The sequence below is a fragment of the Osmerus eperlanus genome, chromosome 15, assembly GCF_963692335.1.
Source record: "Osmerus eperlanus chromosome 15, fOsmEpe2.1, whole genome shotgun sequence".
Lineage (NCBI taxonomy): Eukaryota > Metazoa > Chordata > Actinopteri > Osmeriformes > Osmeridae > Osmerus > Osmerus eperlanus.
Genome location: NC_085032.1, coordinates 8,054,615 through 8,072,989, shown reverse-complemented (window position 1 = coordinate 8,072,989; position 18,375 = coordinate 8,054,615). Strand labels below are relative to the sequence as shown.

Genomic DNA, 18,375 nt, shown 5'->3' with positions numbered 1-18,375 from the left:
ATGTTGAGTTGAATTCTCCACTGAAAGGCCTTCTTAGTTTTCAACTTAGCTTGTTGTGTGCCAACAACTACTGGATAAAATCTTAGTCTGCAATATCCGGGGAAAATCCTTCAAAGCAGGAAGTTAATTTTCTTCATTAAACATTCAAGCTGGGTTATAGTTGCAAACAGCCCAGTGTTTCTCCTGAGTCTAAGTACTTAGCTCTTGGCCCTGCCATGCATTAGCTTATGTAGCTCTCCAACTCAAAGGCTGGAAACAAACATAGGTGATTATCGTCACCCAGATTGTGACCCTGAGCTACTGTAAGAGCTAAAATGAACCATAACAGTTGTCTAGACATCCCCTGATGGATCTTTTTTTTCCCCATTTTACCACGTTAGGATAATGTTTTATTACATTGTATGTTATGGTCTTACATTCAGATATGCTGTGGATAGCATTAGACTATTCTATTGTATTCCAGTCTTTCTGAACTGTTTGTGATAAATATATCAACTGTAACTACCCAAAAGTCTATTTTAAACACAAAGTTCAGAGGGGGTGTATTACTGCAGGTTCTCACCTTGCATTATCAGCAAGGGACGTTTAGTTGGCAAACAGGCAGGGATCTAGTTTAGAGCTGACCCAGTCAGCAGAAAAGAGCTGGCTCACGTTACACTGCAGAGGGGAGAGAGAGGGGCTGTGGTGGGGGGAGACTACAGCCTCAGCACTTCAGAGGCTAAATACTGTAAGGGTTGGGTTGGAAGAAGGGGTGGATGAGGAGGTGGATGAGGAGGACCAAAATGAATGTTTTCATCCTAAAAGTTGGTCAAAGTTCCGCAGTTAATCTACTGTCAGTGCTAGTTTGGATCAGGCTACAGATGAGTGTTAGGTTACATTTATATTACAGGTGTTTATTTTGCAGATGTTTTGGATCCAAAGTGCATCCTCTCTCCCTCACACACGTCTCTCTCTCTCCCCCTCTGTCCCAGGGCTCACACTTGTTTTAACCGTCTGGACCTCCCTCCGTACCCATCCTACACCATGCTGTTCGAGAAGCTGCTGGTCGCTGTGGAGGAGACAAGCACCTTCGGCCTGGAATGAGGAGGAGAGTATCGAATCAAACGCACATCCCTTTCGACAATGTGCTGGGCCAAAAACCTGTGATTAAGTCAAATAGGGGGGGCCACGTTCAAATGCTCCAACACTCATACATGTATTGGCTTGCAGTATTTCAACAAGCCAGAGAGACAGAGAAACAAAAGGACAACGGCTCTGACATAGACGGCAATTCCATTCAAGCGAATCTGTCCACAGTAAGTCAATAAAAGGTTCGTATTGGAGTATTTGGATGTGCGGGCCCCACTGTATTTTAGCCTTGAGGGAGGCGAAAGACTGACCAAGCACCTGGGACTATCACTATACTGAGACAACTGTTATTTTGTAAAAGTCCAGTAATATGGCACCTGCTATCAACATCTGTCGTTTTATAGACAATAATCTACATACACGAGGACCCAGGTTCGAAAAAGGATCAAACTAATTAAAACTTGCATGCACTGAACTGAACTGCATCTCTCATCAAGAACTATGTATGGTACACCAGGCTCTGGGCTTGGACCAAACCAAACATGTATGCAATACTGAAAACCCACGACTCCAGCCTGCTCTACAACCCCACCTATAACTGCTATCCCCAGCGTTCCATTCGACCCATAACGCACCACAGTGTTTTCATGGAGGGATGCTGATGCTACGTGGAGGGCTGGGCTTGTTGAACCCGCAGGATTCCAGTTCCCTGTGACATCATCACAGGATGTAAGACTTGTGGTAAACCCACCCAAACCTCTCCAAGAACAAATCATCTTCCTGTCAATCAATCAGTCATTTGAGGCTCATCTCAACAATACTATCAACATTACTTCAACTCCTGAGGAGAATTCAGTGACTACAAACCAAATTAATTCATCAATTTACTTGTGGAATTTATTATGATTAGGTCATCGCTGTTTTACCTTTGGACCAAGGTATTGAATGTCTCTCCTGCTACGCAAAGAGTGAGTGGACTCAACAGGAACCTGCATCTCCAGCCATGGAAAGACTCAGTGCCTTGGTTCCTATTTGCCTCGGAACACCTTGTCTTGTGTGTTTGGCTGCTCTTAGATCCTCTTGGAGCTCAGAGAGGCTTTAGATGACAACTTAGTCGTGTCATGAGACAGGTGACCTTCAAGGTGATGGTTGATTTGCGCGTTTACTGACTGCATGGCTTATGCTGTATCATGGTTAGGTCCAGCACCACTGTACAGAGAGAGCTACTACGGCATAGGTGACCCAGCAGGTGATGATGTCACTGGACGGGGCGAAGATTAGACCAGGCTAAGCTCCCTCTCGCTTACTCTCTCTTACACTGTTTCTATATCTATCACTCTTTCTCTCTCTCTCCCTCTCGCTGGCAGGATACTTGCAAAGTCATGGTGCTCACACACACACCACAAATAATACTGCTGATGTCACGCCTGGCATTGAAGGTCTGCTACTTTGACTCTGGGCAGCAATGGGTCGAGTCCAGTATACATGCCCTGCTGTTTGGTTTTACTTTGTCTTTTTTACTGTCAAATGTGAAACTTTTCATTAACAATTTTTTTGTATTTTGTAACTTGACTTGTTTGGAACTTTGATTAAGTTGAGGGTGTCATGGTGTTTTTGTCTCTGGTTGTTTCTGAATCACTGTGTTTATGATGCCACAGTATGTTGCCATCTGTAAACGTATTGCCTTTGACATCATGAAGGAAGATTCTTGATATAGTGGAGGTACCATTGTGAAGAGACAGTGTCAGATAGTCATGTGATGATATCTACTTGATGATCAGGTTTCTTTGGTCTTTATTGGGTATGTTGGGAAATCATGTGGGTAATAATAATGTTGTCTTCCTTCTTACACTGTAAAGCTGACTTCCTCCAAGGTGACCCCACACTTTTAGCCTCCTCCTTATCCTCCTGTCCTTCTGCCATACTCTGCTGGTGGGAATCTCCGGTCAAGGAGGCAAGGAGGGAGGATACACAATGGTGCGAGGAAAGACCGTTGAGATCCAACCCCTTGTGTTGAGAGAAAAAGATTATGGTTGTACCTTGGACTTGCATCCGTAATCAAATGTGTCACTTTTGGAAAGGAAGTGGTTTTGTGGGATTTGTCTTGTGTGTAAAAAAGAAAATGAAGAAAGAAAGAAAGCCATTCTAATATTTTTACTGTCGTTATAAAGAATTTTATCTATAGAATATTCTGGGCATGTTTTGGAAATATTGATCCTAATTATGATAATGATATTTAAAAGAAAAACAATGGCCAAGATTACCCTTCACTAATTCTTGAATATTTAAAGGATTCAATGAACCAATTGTGCATTGGTTACAGTTGAAAACAAATCTTTAAATTCATGCTTTGCAGAAATAATGTACCAAATCATACATGGAAAGTCATTATAGTATCAATCTGTGCCCCGGTTATGTATTTCGTTTCACTGCTGGGTTCATGTGTGCATTTCTTTTCCCCTCCCTTTGTAAACAATGTTTCTTTCAACATTCGAAACAAAGGAGCACAGATGGAAAGGTATAGTAGTTTATATACTATTTATACAGAAAACCAAGATGCATTGAAGGCATTTCAGGGCAAAAATGTTAGTTATTTTCCCTCTACAGTTCCACATTGAAATTGTAAGAAATGTTGTGGAAAAACTCTTGCCTGTTTAGATAAACAGTACTGTATGTTGGAAAAAAATACATTATTGTATTCAACCTAATCTGTTTTGGTTTGATAACGGGTCACTTTATTCTCAGGATGTGCTTTTGCTCCATCTTATCACTGTTCACGAATGTCAATAAACAATCAGTCACTTTGTACTTTGTCCTCCATTGGTTTGAACAAAAAGCTAAACAAGGTTCCAGTTACAGCTATGTGCCAGGAAGAGAGATGTTTAAGACAACATAATGAGTGAGTTGGAACATTGCTTTATGGAACTCAATGTACGAAATACAGTTGACTGATGTGAAGATCTCAACAGTGCCACATACTGCACCGAGGTGCGTTATGAGCATTGGCTCTTCTATGTGCAGAACCGGTTTTGACCAGTGGAGGGAGATTTCTCCTTTCACAGTACCAATGTTCAGCAGTACTGTACAAAACTCTATAGGGCCCTTCTCACTGGTTGTTGCAGAGAGAAACACCAACATTCGAACTATTTTGAATGCCATAAAGTCACATTCCAAAAAAGTTACAGTTAAGTAGCCAATTAAGTGTGTTTGTGTGCATTAAGGACATTTTTTTCAATACCGATAGCCGATACGTGCGTCATACAAGCCTATGTACTTAAAACGAATACCTTGATTTCAATAGACTCAAGCATAGGGTCTGTTTCTCCATGGTCAAGTCTCACTGATAAAATTGCAAGTTAGAAAGTGAATAGATCCGCCCCTGTTACTGAGGCTAACATGCTGAGCCCCGTATGGGCGATTTGCCTGTCAGTCAGAAGTGTTACCACGGCGACTGAAAGCACAGTACCAGCGTACCTCTCAGTCGTTGTAGCCGACAGAGGACTGATGAGCCAAGTTCAGAGCAGTCTGATGACAAACATTCAAGGCAGCAGGTTAAAAACATCGCTACTTGTTGTTGCGCTAAACCGGCACCATTTACTTGAAGATGAATGTAATCGTTTTGTCTTCTGAAAGATTACTAAGGCATGCGGTCGCGTTTGTTTTTTAGAGTTGAGAACCGTGCTGTTGTCCATTTGTAGCGATCGTTGGCTTTCCACTTTGAGTTTCCGTGGCTTGATTAGATTGTGTAAGGAAATTGATAGGTTTCCCTACCTGTATCTAAAACATAGTTTCACTGAACTGACGCAATGATTCCCGAAAGTCCCCGGACCAGTGAGACAAGGAGCCGGACGCGTTGCCACTACGGCCAGGCAGCCGAACCGAATCAGAACCGCTGTGGGCTACTCTCCGAGATCAAAACTCCTATTAAGAATGAACCTTTCACTGACCACTACAACATCATCCCCGGGAAGGAACTTGGCAGGTAGTTACAGTCTTACGTTGTGTGTGTGCGTTTTAGATAGAGAACGAGTCCAACAACCACAGCCAAGTCCAGTTAATTTACATTCTGTCTGATTCAACATATTTGATGACAAGCTCGCACTGCAACGCATTTCTGTTTCATTGCTATAGTTCAGCTGAAACCCTGCATAAACTTCAGACCTAAAATGTTGCGCAGAATTGTTGATCTGTCAACTTGAGATGTTTAAACAGATAGGCGGTATGCGATCCAATTAACCAAAATATCTGCACACTAGGTGCTGCGTTCTATCTGGCCTGTAGCCATGGCTTGGTGCATCGATGTTCACCCGTGCATGCAGCTTCTGAGGCCGTTGCCAGACCAAGGCTGGCCGCCAGGCTTGTTTGTTATTGTTTGGCTGGAGAATGCTGGTGTAGGCTTTGCAAGGCCACGGGTAAATAGTTAGTGTTGGGGTGAGCACTTTTCTACAGCAAGGTCACTAGGAATTCGTTCTTCGGCTCGGAGTGTTCTGCATGCGTCGGGATGCGGGAAGCCACTGGTGCGTTGTGGCCGGTGCGCCGTGTCAGTTCCCTATTCTAAGAGAAAGCACAGTTTGCGGGAAGATAAGCGCCACAGTGGTCATACAAACTGGCCTTTGCTTCCATTTTTTGACAAATGAGAAAGACGACGACTGTTATCAATATTGAATTGGTCGACTTCCTTCATGAAACAGAGTAGGCTACTGTTAAAAACTGGGTACAGCGTGACCTGTCAGGGATCCTTGTTCCTCCTATCGAATTGCTTTTAACTGCAGAAATTAGGTTCAGATCGTGCCTTATACAGTACAGAATACAGTATTGATGCGCTGGATTGTAATTACACCCTCAATAGATTGGACAGACTACCCTACTGTCTGTCCGCAATACCCTCAACTTTCCACACAGCACTGCCAAGGAAAATGCATCAGAAGCCTGTCATTGGGTATAGCCACTAATGAATGACTTTGCTCATAACTATTAGATACCAGTTCTCGTTCTGTGGGCAGTATTATACTTCACTGACCCAGTCTTTAGGTTCTTTATGTGACTTTTCAATGTGGTTCATCCCTTTGTTAAATGTTTAGGGGGTACCAGTGCAGCAATGGTGTGGTTGTGTAGAGCGTATTGAGGTCTGCCTCCTATCAGCAAGTCACACAGAGGTCCATTCTAAAGCAATGCAAATATTGTCCTGTACCTGAATTACTGTCTCCATGTTGACCCAGGCTAGTCCTAAGTATTTAAAATGACCCAGGATCTGATTAAACTGACAAGAAAGGCATGAGAGAGTTCCAAGGAAGGGACAGGGCGAAACCAAAGTCATTTTCATGTGTGTGTGTGTGTGTGTGTGTGTGTTTGTGTTTGTGTGTAAGCGCCTACACTTACCTGAGTGTGTGTGCCCCTGGCTGAGTAGCAGTGATTATTTCATAACGGAGGCATTCAAGGAGCGTGGCTTTGCATCGCATGACCTGCCGTTGTGTCTGAGATTAGCGGGAGGCATTTACATCAAAGTGTTAGTGGTTAAGCCACAGACCCACTCTGATCGGACCCCAACCCTCCGTCCCCCCCCCACCCTACCCCCAGACCACACGGCCCAGCTGGTATGGTTGAGGCCCAGTGGCTCCCTGGTGGTCACATGCCACTTTGGGTCTACTTGGGTTCAACTGAAGTAGTCAACGACTAATGGAGAGTAACCCTCTCAAGCCTCTTGGTCTTTCAGCAACTGTCCATCGGCGGGGGTGATGGATGCATCCACTGAAAAGAAGGTCCATCTAGGATATGAGCCTGAGGCGGGGGGGGGGGGCTTGGAGGAGCGTTCTCTTGTCCTATTTGATGGGCTGCTATTTGATAGCTACCGCTTAGAATGAAGAGATGCTAGAATGCTTCCATCTACTCAGCGTGAAAGCTACTATCTGGTTAGCATCGCTCGTTCCTCTGGCGTCACAGTCATACTGGGGTCGGCTCAGTGCTGCCTGAGTAGAGAGGGGAGACAGTGTCGTGGAACTTACTCTAGGAGGTTAGGCTATTTATAGCAAAAGGCCTACAAAAGGAACGCTTGTTCCAGGTCTCTTGAGAGAATCACATGGAATGTCTTCTCTCTTTTTTTTTTTTACATCAGTTAATGTGAAACTCAACATTTCCCTGAAGATTGAATTAGGGCATGTCTGCTCGCATGGCCCAATATGGCAGAGCAACGCTCGCTTTGATGACATTGTGGACAGCTAGCACAAGGCAGCGGAGCGTATCCCAGCCTGACCTGTCCCTGGGTTGCTGTTAGGACACCTTCTGTCCAGTCATGGCCTCAACCGCACCCTGCTAGGCCCGGGGTAACTGTCAATGTTCATTACTAACACCAACTGATTTTGTCCAACATTGTGAAATCCCCACAAACAAGATTTTAGATGTTAGCTGTGCACTATTAGCTCTTAATTTGGAGGTCATTGAACTGTTTTGGTTGGTGCCGTACTGGATGCTGACTACAGTAAGTGTAATTAATGAATGTCTAGCTGAAAGACTAGGTTAGCCCTAAGCCAAGGCTTGCTCCTAGACTGACACATGGCTAGTTAGCCAGCTAAGCTGTCTGGGATGCACTGCCCAAAGGCTGCTAGGATACTAGAATCTGCAGGATGGTACAGTGTGTCTGGCAGATTTCTTTTGTTTCTTGTCTGGAAATCCACTGTAATATTTTCTGTCGGCCACAAGTGTTGTTTGGATGGTTTTCTGTTAGTTTTCTACATTGCTTGATTGGAATAAGTGATAAATTAACCAATGTACTCATGTCCTGTAGAGTGCTTGTTATGAGCTGTGAATAATATGTTCATTTTAAGGGATAATGGAAGCGTGACTTGTGTCCATGTATGCAGAGCTGTGAGAACCTGCTGGCTGTGGACTGGTGTGTCTCTATGGTTACATGATCACATCCCTACTGTTCACTTGGCTGGGGACTGGTGTGTCTCTATGATCACATCCCTACTGTTCACTTGGCTGGGGACTGGTGTGTCTCTATGATCACATCCCTACTGTTCACTTGGCTGTGTGGAGTGGGCTTCACATGGTCCTGCGATTTCCAGATTCTCACATTGGGATAATTGTAGGGTTGTGGCCCATCCACCCCCAGCCCCAGTCCTAGCCTTGCCCCAGCCCCAGTCTTAGCCTTGCCCCAGTCCCAGCCCTGCCCCAGCCCCAGTCCTAGCCCTGCCCCAGCCTCGCCCCAGTCCTTGCCAGACTGGGCTGGGCTGCCCGAGCCCACAGCATTCCACAGCTTCCCTGCTCCGAGGGAAACTCCCTGTGGCTGAGTATGAGATCCATGGCACAGACAGCCACCACAACTAACTACTGGATGAATCATCGAAACCAAGCAGAACCAACCCCATCAGGTCTGGTGTAAAGTAACCTGGCCTATGTAAGAAGAGATCTCACCGTGTCACTCAGAAGGAATGTTCTGTTTCTGTTTATCAGCGCATTGTTGTTGGTTTAGCCAGGCTGGTATTCAGGACCTCTTATTGAATTAGACCTTAGCTCATTTGAGTCTCAGGTTCCTCTGAATTCAGTCGGAGGACCAGCTGCAACCGACCGTTTTCTCTCTCTCTTTCTGACACGTGCACACACTCATGCTACTGTTTGTCAAACGTTTGAACGTGTCGTCAAATGTGTTGTAGAGGAAGCGGGAGGCTAGCCTATGTTTTTCAGAGCTTGATTCAGCCTGTGGTCTATAGAAGAATCCAAATCCAACTCTTTTATCTGAAAAAGGCTCAAATGGAGATGGTTTACTATCAAATCTTTGTGCTTTTAATCGTTAATCTCATTTTGAAACCCTATATATTTTAGTCCTTAAGTATTTAGTTTACCAAGTGATTGACTGAAGTTAGAAAGAGAATTGGCCTTTCATGTCAGCTCTTTAGGATCTCTGCAGCTCTGCTCCAGTTCATGAAAGTAGGCTACGTCTTCAATCACCCAAGAGGGAAGCTTCATCTTCAATAAGCCTTTTCTTCACAAAAGCCCAAATAAAAGCAGACACACACACACACACAGTTGACCACTGACCAGCAGATCGCTGCTACTGCGTGTGTGTGTGTGTATGTGTGTGTGTGTGTGTCTGACAGCCTGTAGGAAGTGGTGCAGTGTGGTCCCCTTTTTCTCACCCATCCCCCCCCTCCTCCTCCTGCTCCTCCTCTCCTCTCTGTCTTCTCCCTCATCACCCTCATCATGTTTTGAATGACCACCCCCCACCCCCCTCCCCTCTCGGTTCCCACAGAAAGGACCTCTCTGTCCTGACAGGCCGGGCCGGTCGGCAGGATGGCATGACATCATCAGCCTGCTTTTCGGCGTTGTTTGGGTCCCGTGGCCGCGGCCGGTGGCAACATCTGCTGAGTGCCATGGAAACAGCGGGCGAGGAGGAAGAGGGGGAGGCAGAGGGATGGAGGCGGGGGGTGTGGGGTGGGGGGGGAGTGATATGAAACGCAAGTTTGTTATTAAGCCCCCATCAGATAGATCTGTCCAGTTGTCCACACCCCCCTGTGACTGGAAGCGAGGGGGCAGGAAGCAGAGAGGTAGGGAAGAAGAGAGAGAAGGAGAAGGGATTGCCTGTCATGCTATCCTACATCTCCTCCCCCAGAGTCGATCTAATTAAGTTGATTTGACTTCCTACAGGTCATGAGCCTCCTCTGCTACAGCTGTTACACACACACCACACACACACCACACACACACACACTCATGGGCACACAACCTCTCGGTTACACGGCTCAACAACAAAAATCTGCCGTTTCAGTCCCCCTCAGACCTCCAGATCCACTCAAATCAGTTTAACACAAGTACCTCACAGCAGGCTTGGTAAACCTACTTGTTACATTCTCCTCACAGTTAAAAGCACTGTGCCATGTCTTGGTTTGATCCGTCATATATTTTACCCTTTCTCTCTCTCTCACATGCACACACCCACACACAGCGTCAATAGTTAACAGCCGGGCGGTAAAGTCCAGTTGAAGGGATTGTGCGTCACCACGGCAGCATGGCGAGCAGAGTGAGTCTTTCATTGTGACCGTTTAAACGGCGTGTAACGTTACCCCCAGACCAGCTGAAAGAACACGCTGCTGGGGTTTGAATAATGCTGCTCCCCCACCTCTCCCCACCCCACCTCTCTCTCTCTCCCCGCACCTCTCTCTCTGTCTCTCTCTCTTTCTCACTGGTTGAAAGCAGAGATGAGGTAATGCCTGTTCCCAAGGTATTCAGAAAATGCCCCCTTTCTCTCTCTCTCTCTCTCTCTCTCTCTCATCTCTCTCTCTCTCTCTCTCTCTCTCTCTCTCTCTCTCTCTCTCTCTCTCATCTCATCTCTCTCTCTCTCTCTCTCTCTCTCTCTCTCTCTCCTCTCTCTCTCTCTCTCTCTCTCTCCTCTCTCTCTCTCTCTCTCTTTCCTCTCATGTGTGGTCACATGTCAACGTTTATTATTCTCTCATGGTTCTAGATGCAGGGTAAACCTCTGCACAGCTCTTAGCGACTCTGTCAGCCTCGCCTCGGCCTGTCCTGTTTATGTTGTCACGGAGACGAGGTTTGCCCTGGTCCAAAGCAGTCAACACCTCATTACTTTTGGTTGTCTTTGTTTAGTCCTTTTCACACACTCACTCTCTTTCTCTTCTCTTCTCTTCTCTTCTCTTCTCTTCTCTTCTCTTCTCTTCTCTTCTCTTCTCTTCTCTTCTCTTCTCTCTCTCTCTCTCTTCTCTCTCTCTCATCTCTCTCTCTCTCTCTCTCTCTCTCTTCTCTCTCTCTGTCTCACACACACACACACTCAGTCCTCTCTCTTTATTTCTGTTGATGATTAATGCATCTCTCTGAACAGGGGCAGTGTTGAGGTAAGACTGTCCCCCAACAGAACCTTGACAGAAGCTGTTTATTAACCAAAGTACCTCTCCCACCCCACCCCCTCTCTCTCTCCCTCTCTCTTTTCTCTATCTCTCGCTCTCTCAAGTTACTCTACTTAGAGGGCATTACTGTACGATGGTCATTTCTGCCAGGGGAGGGGAAACAGCTGGTGCCAACACCAAACAGGCTCTCTTGGATTACCCCCCCCTTCTCTCTTTCCTCTTTCTTTCTCTCCCCCCCTCTCTCTCTCTCTTTATCTATCTCTATTTTCCTCTCTCTCTTCCTCTCTCTCTCCCTCCCTCTTATGGTCTGATCCTGTACAACTCTCTGTTTCCCCTCCTCTGCTGAAGTGAACACCAGGATCTGTGTGTGGTGTCCATTTCCCTGACGACACGTTTCTTGGTGTTCAAGTGGCTGTTTCCCATCAGCTTGCTGCATGACCAACCACAACCTGTTAACCTGTCTGACAGGCTTAGGTCAGGCCCGGGGGTGGGGGGGGGGGGGGGGGTCTGCTGCCACGGTGACCCATGAGGCCTGGCCCTTAGCTGGGACGTGGCCTGGACGTCAGGGACGGGGATGTCACACGCACACACATAACGTCCGTCCTCCAGGTCATCCACTGGCCTGTGATCCCCCGCCACCCTTCCCTTCCACCCCCCACCGCAGTCTGTCCCATCCCTCATCGTGGACGTGTGAGAGGTCAGGTCATGCTAGGGAGGCTTGTGCTGGACTCTGTGTTGACACACTCTCACACACACACATACTCTCACACACACACACACACACTCTCACACACACACACACTCTCACACACACACACACTCTCACACACACACACACTCTCACACACTCTCACTCTCGCACTGAGATGTGACTTCTCCCCAGTAGTTAGAATGACACTTCTCCACCCATGACCAGGTATCAGACATTACTGCAACAGTGTGATAATGAGCTCAGGGAACAGATGGATACTCCAGATTGGTCTAGCATCATCACCAAGTAACCAGAGAGACCCTCCTCTACAATAACCAGTCTGTCAGAGAGTAACTATTTCAATGAGGAGGTTAATTCAGCAGGTTGACAGTAGAGATCCGTAATCTGCTTTATCTGACCCATGAGGCCTGCTCCTACACAGTACAGCACAGCAGGGTTCATTCCTGGCATTCCTCAGATAGACTGGCAGGTGGGCGTAAAGCGAAGCTAAGCTACATACTGTACTGTATGACCCCTGGGGGGGGGGGGGGGGGCAATGTGGAGGGGGGGTTCCTTTGTCCAGTCAGGATATCGGAGAGCCGGCTGGAAGTGTGGAATCTTTTCATATAAAAAGTTGATGGTGGGGGGGGGGGTTCTGTATGGTCGACCCCTGGCTTGTGAGCTGTGCTGGCGGGTGGCCAGAGAAAGGCTTTATTATATCAAACCTAGCTGCTGGCTTTCAGCCCATCGCTGTCAGAGATATGGAGAGAATTGAAGATGTCGATTAATTTGAGAGAGAGAGAGAGATCGAGCGGGAGGGGGCAGGGAGTGAAGGCATGGGAGGGGGAGATGCAAGGAGCACTGGGCAGATTATACGTAAATGAGAAATGGCCCCCCAAAAGATTTTAAAGTATTAAAAGCTTTTTGGCCTGCTTTTATCATTTTTTGGTGTCAAGCTAACATTAACTCTCTAAAAGTGTTTTCTCTAAAAGCTTGCCAACTTTGATAATATATAGTACCTCATCCATTGAAAGCCTTACAGGGAAAACTAACTAGCATATATACAAAGCCATATTACTGCCAAGTTGTGCTACTTTTTCGCTAGGGGTGTTTTGTATGAAGGCTTCTGGCTGTAAATGGACAAAGCCATCTGTTGAATCTAAATCAGCCTTTTCCTTTACATGGACTGTGACCTAACAGTCACACCCTTGCTGACCACACACACTTTCTCTCACAACCACTCTTTCTCCCTCACATACATGCATACACACACACATGCATGAAAGCCATCTCTTTCAGGGTGTTGTCCGTGTGTGAGGGCCGCAGGCTTTAGAAATGTGCTGACACGGTTTGCAGAACAGGCTGTGGTGGCCTGCTTTAAACTCCAGCCTTGGCCAATTCTACTCCTTTCCTCTCCCTTCCTTCCTCTCCTCTCAGCCCATTCCTCTCCTCCCCCTACCTCTTCTCTCTTTTCCTCTCCTCTCCATTCTTCCTCTCTCCTCTATTCTCCTTTCCTCTCTCCAACTCTCCTCCGGGTCAGGGTTAGGGTCGGGGCGGGTGGAGCAGGGCAGGTGCTAGGTGGTGAAGTGTGCCTGTCGCAGGGTGGCAGGGGAGAATGGAGGAATGAAGGGAGAAATGAAGGGAGGAATGCGTTAAGCCAGCTGAGCCAAGCAGTCAAGTGGAGAGAGAGATTGAAGGGGGGGGGGGGGGATAGAAAGCCTATTAGGTCTACTGCTGTTGTTGCTCAGACTTCAAAGGGTTGGATCCAGAAGGTGCCCTGTCAAAGCCGAAACAATTTCCTGTGAATGATTAGGAGGGGGGCCCCCAGGCACTGCTAATATGTTGTAGGATGCGAGAGATTACCTCTGCTCTCGCTCGACGGCGCGCCATGAGCCCTTTCTCTCTCTCTTCTTACCGTCACATACACATTGCTTCGCCGCTGTTTTTCCCACCACGATGACTTCCAGAACATTCCAGAGGTTAACTCGTGCCCCCTCCATCCCCCCACCCACTCCACCCCACCTCCCTCACAAAACCCTACAGACTGTTGACAAAGTGTTCATGTTGCAGTGTCAATAGGTGCCTCCACCCTTGCCCTCCCGGCTCTCTCCCCCCTGCCCTCCTCCTCATCCCAGCTCCCTCCCTCCCTCCACCCAGCCAGCCAGCCAGCCGTTGGAAGTGTGGATGTGTTTATCAGGTGTGACCCGCGGGTGTCGAAGGCATTGAGGGGCGCGTCCCTCCGTGTGTTCAGGGCACCTGGAGGGAGGGGCGCAGGCCTCGCCCAGCCTCTCCGGCCTCGCCCAGCCTCTCCTGGGGGTGCTGGGAAGGATGTCGGGGGTCACGTCCTGTGTGTGGTGTGTGTGTGTGTGTGTGAGGCAGGGTGAGCAGATTGAGAGGGAGTCAGTAAGAGGTAATTAGCTGGTAGGACGGTCAGCCAGAGACCTAGCTCTCACTGCTGTCACTCCTACCTGGCCAGAGATGTAAACACACAAACGCACCTCATCACACGGCGCTCTGCAGGGGAGGCTGCCGTCGGCCGGGCCGGGGAGCCGACAGCGGTGACCTCCGACCCGTCATCTCCCTCAGGTCAGGGTTGCTTCACAGCAAAGCTCAGTCTGGTAGAGAAGGTGGCATGCCTGTGGATCTGCTTGGCTATGATTCTAGACAGGTCCCTTTCCATGGAGCTAGAGAGGACCTGTGCTGACTTGAAGCCACATATTTGTTACTCTTTTCTAAAGAAGCCGGATGACTTGAACGGATGACCTCTGATGTGTTTGGCCAACGGGGAACGCTCTCTATGGGTTTCACAAGTCCAGCACCTGTTTTTACTTTTTCGAAACGTTTTTTTTCTTCTCTCTTTAAAAAAGGATTTTCAAAGGGAAGTGCAGGCCCAGCTGAGTGTCGTAAATCTTTCAGGAGGGAAGCTGGACAGAACTGGGTTGAGCATAGAGAGAGGAAGCCGTCGGAAGGAACCCCAGCCTCCAACCACAACCTGAGCCATAACCCTAGCACCAGCCAACCCCAGCCCTTTCCCCAAAACCCAGCCTCTGCCCCAGCCGTTCCCCAGCCTCAGCTCCATCGTCAACCTCGCACCCCCCAGCCCCATGACTGTCACAAGGCAGGCCGAGTGAGGCCAAGGCCAGGACAGCCCCCAGGGCCAGGCCTTCCCTTCATGCTCTGTTACATGGCTCCTTGACAGCCTTTAGCTCATGGTGTCCTCTTCCCTCTGAAAGTAGCCTTCTGTTGCTGGGGTGTGTTTCTGAACCGCTGGGCTGACACAAGAAGCACGCTTGTTTGTGTAGTCATAAAGACCTCAGGGTTGATAATGAAGATTGAAAGCTAGGACACTGATGTCCCTCTGTCTCAGTCACAAGCCTGTTTACTGTACTAAATCATGTCAAAATGTGTGGTGATGCTGTTGGTACACTACTATCTCCGCCAAGATAGCCTTCCCCCTCCACCTATCAGCTTCAGTGAAACAAATCATGTATCTGTGAAACTGTGTGTGTACAGTGGTGTACACTCCGGCGTGGGTGTGCTTTGGTCCGTCCGATACCGACCAATCTCTGACGAGCAGGTTGATCATTCCTCAGCTCGCGGTGGGACCCGTGTGACTAGTCTTGAGTCTGGCGCTGGAGTTTTCCACTGCTGCGGGTCTGTAGTTCTTACCTCAGACGACCTTCCCCTGTCCTCCGCCCGCCACCTTCCACTCCCAGGGCCAGTCAGTATCTGTTATTGCTCACAGAGTCAATAACACGGCCACTTTTGACCGGGCTCTGTTGAAAGACAGTGGCTGCTGGTTGTGATCCTTGCGGACTGCATCACAGTCTTCCTGCTCGGTCTACTGGAGGCCCGGGATACAGTCAGACGGGTTCCCATGATGCCATATTTAGCACGTTTGTTAGAGCATTGTGGGGAAGGAGGTCAGTGTTGTTTTGTCAAGAGATGCTTCCCCCGACCCCCTTTAGGCGTCGCACACATACGCACGGACACACACACACACACACGCTGCTTGTCTCAGTGCGTTTCTCACATCAGTCCCTGCACCTTCCAGGCCTCATTAAAAGTGGGTCAGGCCACAAAGCAGAGGGCTGTGATGCCGGGAGGGGAGGGGAGGGCAGGGAGGGTAGGGAGGGAGGGAGGGAGCGAGGGAGAGAGGGAGGGAGGGAGGGAGGGCAGGGGAGGGAGGGAGGGAGGGAGGGAGGGCAGGGGAGGGAGGGAGGGGAGGGAGGGAGGGAGGGAGGGAGGGAGGGAGGGCAGGGGGAGGGAGGGAGGGAGGGAGGAGGGAGGGAGGGAGGAGGGAGGGAGGGAGGAGGGAGGGAGGGAGGGAGGGAGGTGTAGAGAAGGACCAGTGCGGCTTTGGGGACAGAGATTACTTCATCGTGTAGAAATGCCCCGAAGGACAAAAGGGATGTTCGGGTACAATGATTACAAGTGTGCTACACAGATCAATAACAACCCACTTTGTATCCCTGCGTGTATGTGAAAAGGAGTGTGTGTGTGTGTGAGTACTGGAAAATAACGTCCGTCCGGCCTCTTTGATTACTAACTTCACACAGTTGTTGATGGATGTTTAAACTTGGCTTTGTTTCGGTGTTCTTTGTGGGCCGCAAACACAAACATTTGCTTTGTCTTTTGTGTGCTTTTCGGAGTTAATTCCACGTAGGCAACGACCAACCTTTGTTCTCTCCGCCGATCCACTCCAGGGGCAAGTTTGCGGTGGTGAGGAAGTGTGTGGAGAAGTGCACGGGCCGGGAGTACGCCGCCAAGTTCCTGAGGAAGAGGAGGAAGGGGCAGGGACTGCCGGACGGAGATCATCCATGAGATAGGCGTTCTGGAGATGGCCACCAGCAGCTCCAGGGTGGTCAACCTCCACCCAGGTCTACGAGATGCCATCTGAGATGGTGTTGGTCCTCGAGTTTGTAAGTCTCCACATACACACACACACAGAGACATGTCGCACAGGTTTGGCTGGCTGCCTGACTTGCTGACTGTTTTGCTAACTGACTGTTAAATGTAGACTACCAGTCTGATAAATAAGGCACATGGGGGCGACCTTTTGATCTGATGAAAAAGGAAGTCCTCTCAGCCACGTGATTGCCGAGCAGGAGACCTGTTATATATTGTGAGGTAACTGAAACTGTAGTCTACTTGCAGTGGCAGTTCGTAGTGGTGAGAGAGAGAGAGCAGTATTCTAGTTCTAGGCCCAGGGCGATGCCACTGCACACCCCACTGAACATTGGCTATTTCAACAACGTGCCTCTCTGACCCCCCCACCTCATCTCCCCCCTTCCCTGGCCTGTCTCCACAGTATAGGCAACATACACACATACCACATTGTCACAGGGATATGGTGGGATTGGGTTTCCCCCGTGTCACATGCTGACATTGAACTTTGGGGGGTGGCGGCAGCACGGGCCTCCAGTAGCCAGGGTAAACTCAAGACAAATGGACGTCTATTGTCATCCTCTTATTGCATCTAGTGTTTGTTAGTGATGTAGAGAGAGAGAGAGAGAGAGAGAGAGAGAGAGAGAGAGAGAGAGAGAGATGAGCATAGCTGACCCACCGTGACTGCGGCAGTGTGGTCCTGTTTGACCTGGTTCCCAGAGCTCTCGGCTGTGTGGTCAGCCAAGGGGGAGGGGTCGGAGGGTCCAAGATCCCAACGAAGGCAACGAAGTTGCTGTCTTGCCTTTTTTCAGTCAAACTTCACTGAGTGTGTGTGTATGCTTGTGTGCGCGTGCGGGTATGTGTGAGTCGAGGGGGCTGGTTGATGTAAGCGCTTTAGTCATCTCTCAGTAGGGGGGACTCTCTCATTTCCCCTTCCTTACCGCTGTGAATTACATGTGTCCTATCGATTGGCTTCGCTCCACCCTCATCCCCATCGACACACACACACTCACACACAGGCACCCCAGGCCTCTGTCTGTGGTGGCAGAGACTGTATTGACCATTCCCGTGCTGGGTTTGTGGTCACGTGTCTGCCTTACCGCCCGCTGCTACCTTCTTGTGTTTTCAGACAGATATTATTCGACTTAATGAATAGTAAAAAGGGGGCTTGTGAATATGACTGCAGACCCCACCCCCACCCACAACCCACCCCCGTAAGCCCTCTAGTCTATGTTCCACAGAGCCAGGCCTCGCTGTGACCAAGAAAGGTCCGTTTTCTTCTCTTCAGCAGAGGATCGCGTGCCTAGCCCAGGTGGCACATGTAGTAGTCACGTTTCATATGCATCAACACACACACACACACACACCTGCACCACTCTCAAAACTGCTCATTTGGATGCCGACCATATGATGTGTCATTGAGCTGGCAGCCGGAGCAGGACGTGGCTGACCAATCAGACTGTCAAGCTGTCATACTGCCAGCCTATGAGACAGAACCAGTCGCAGAGCTCTGACAGGCCAGTCATGTCCCACTAGTCTCTAGGGTCCTGGAAATGGGACTTGGGTCCAAATCGGTAGACTTTATTGGCTGTTGCCATAGAAACAGTGCTCACCTGCCTAGAAACAGTTGATTTATTCCTAGTTATTAGTGGTTAGTGTTTATTTTTTAGGCTGTAATTTGGCAATACAAAATCATATTTTGTTTCTCATGAACCAGCCTGGTCCAATAAGAGATTCAAGAGAGACCACATCCCTGTCCCTCACTATCAATGTCACTGTTATATCAGTAGACGAACATTGCAAATGATTGAATATCTGTCTGGGTCTGAATTAGCCCCCCATCTCCCAGTGACTCAGTGTCAGAGCTGCTTTGGG

The 18,375-nt window shown here is 48.6% G+C and overlaps 2 protein-coding genes across 2 annotated transcripts in view; both read left to right on the top strand.

Moving 5' to 3' along the window:
* Positions 1-3,862, top strand: part of LOC134035350 (E3 ubiquitin-protein ligase HECW1) — a 34,771-nt gene extending 30,909 nt beyond the window's left edge. Inside the window, 1 exon segment of the mRNA XM_062480348.1 lies at positions 972-3,862. Coding sequence (XP_062336332.1) covers positions 972-1,083 — 112 coding nt within the window. The 3' untranslated portion in view covers positions 1,084-3,862.
* Positions 3,863-4,492: 630 nt separating this feature from the next.
* The window catches only part of stk17a (serine/threonine kinase 17a), a 19,350-nt gene continuing 5,467 nt past the window's right edge, over positions 4,493-18,375 (top strand). Inside the window, 4 exon segments of the mRNA XM_062480038.1 lie at positions 4,493-5,050; positions 16,320-16,410; positions 16,412-16,489; positions 16,491-16,531. Of these exon segments, the coding sequence (XP_062336022.1) occupies positions 4,875-5,050; positions 16,320-16,410; positions 16,412-16,489; positions 16,491-16,531 (386 nt within the window). The 5' untranslated portion in view covers positions 4,493-4,874.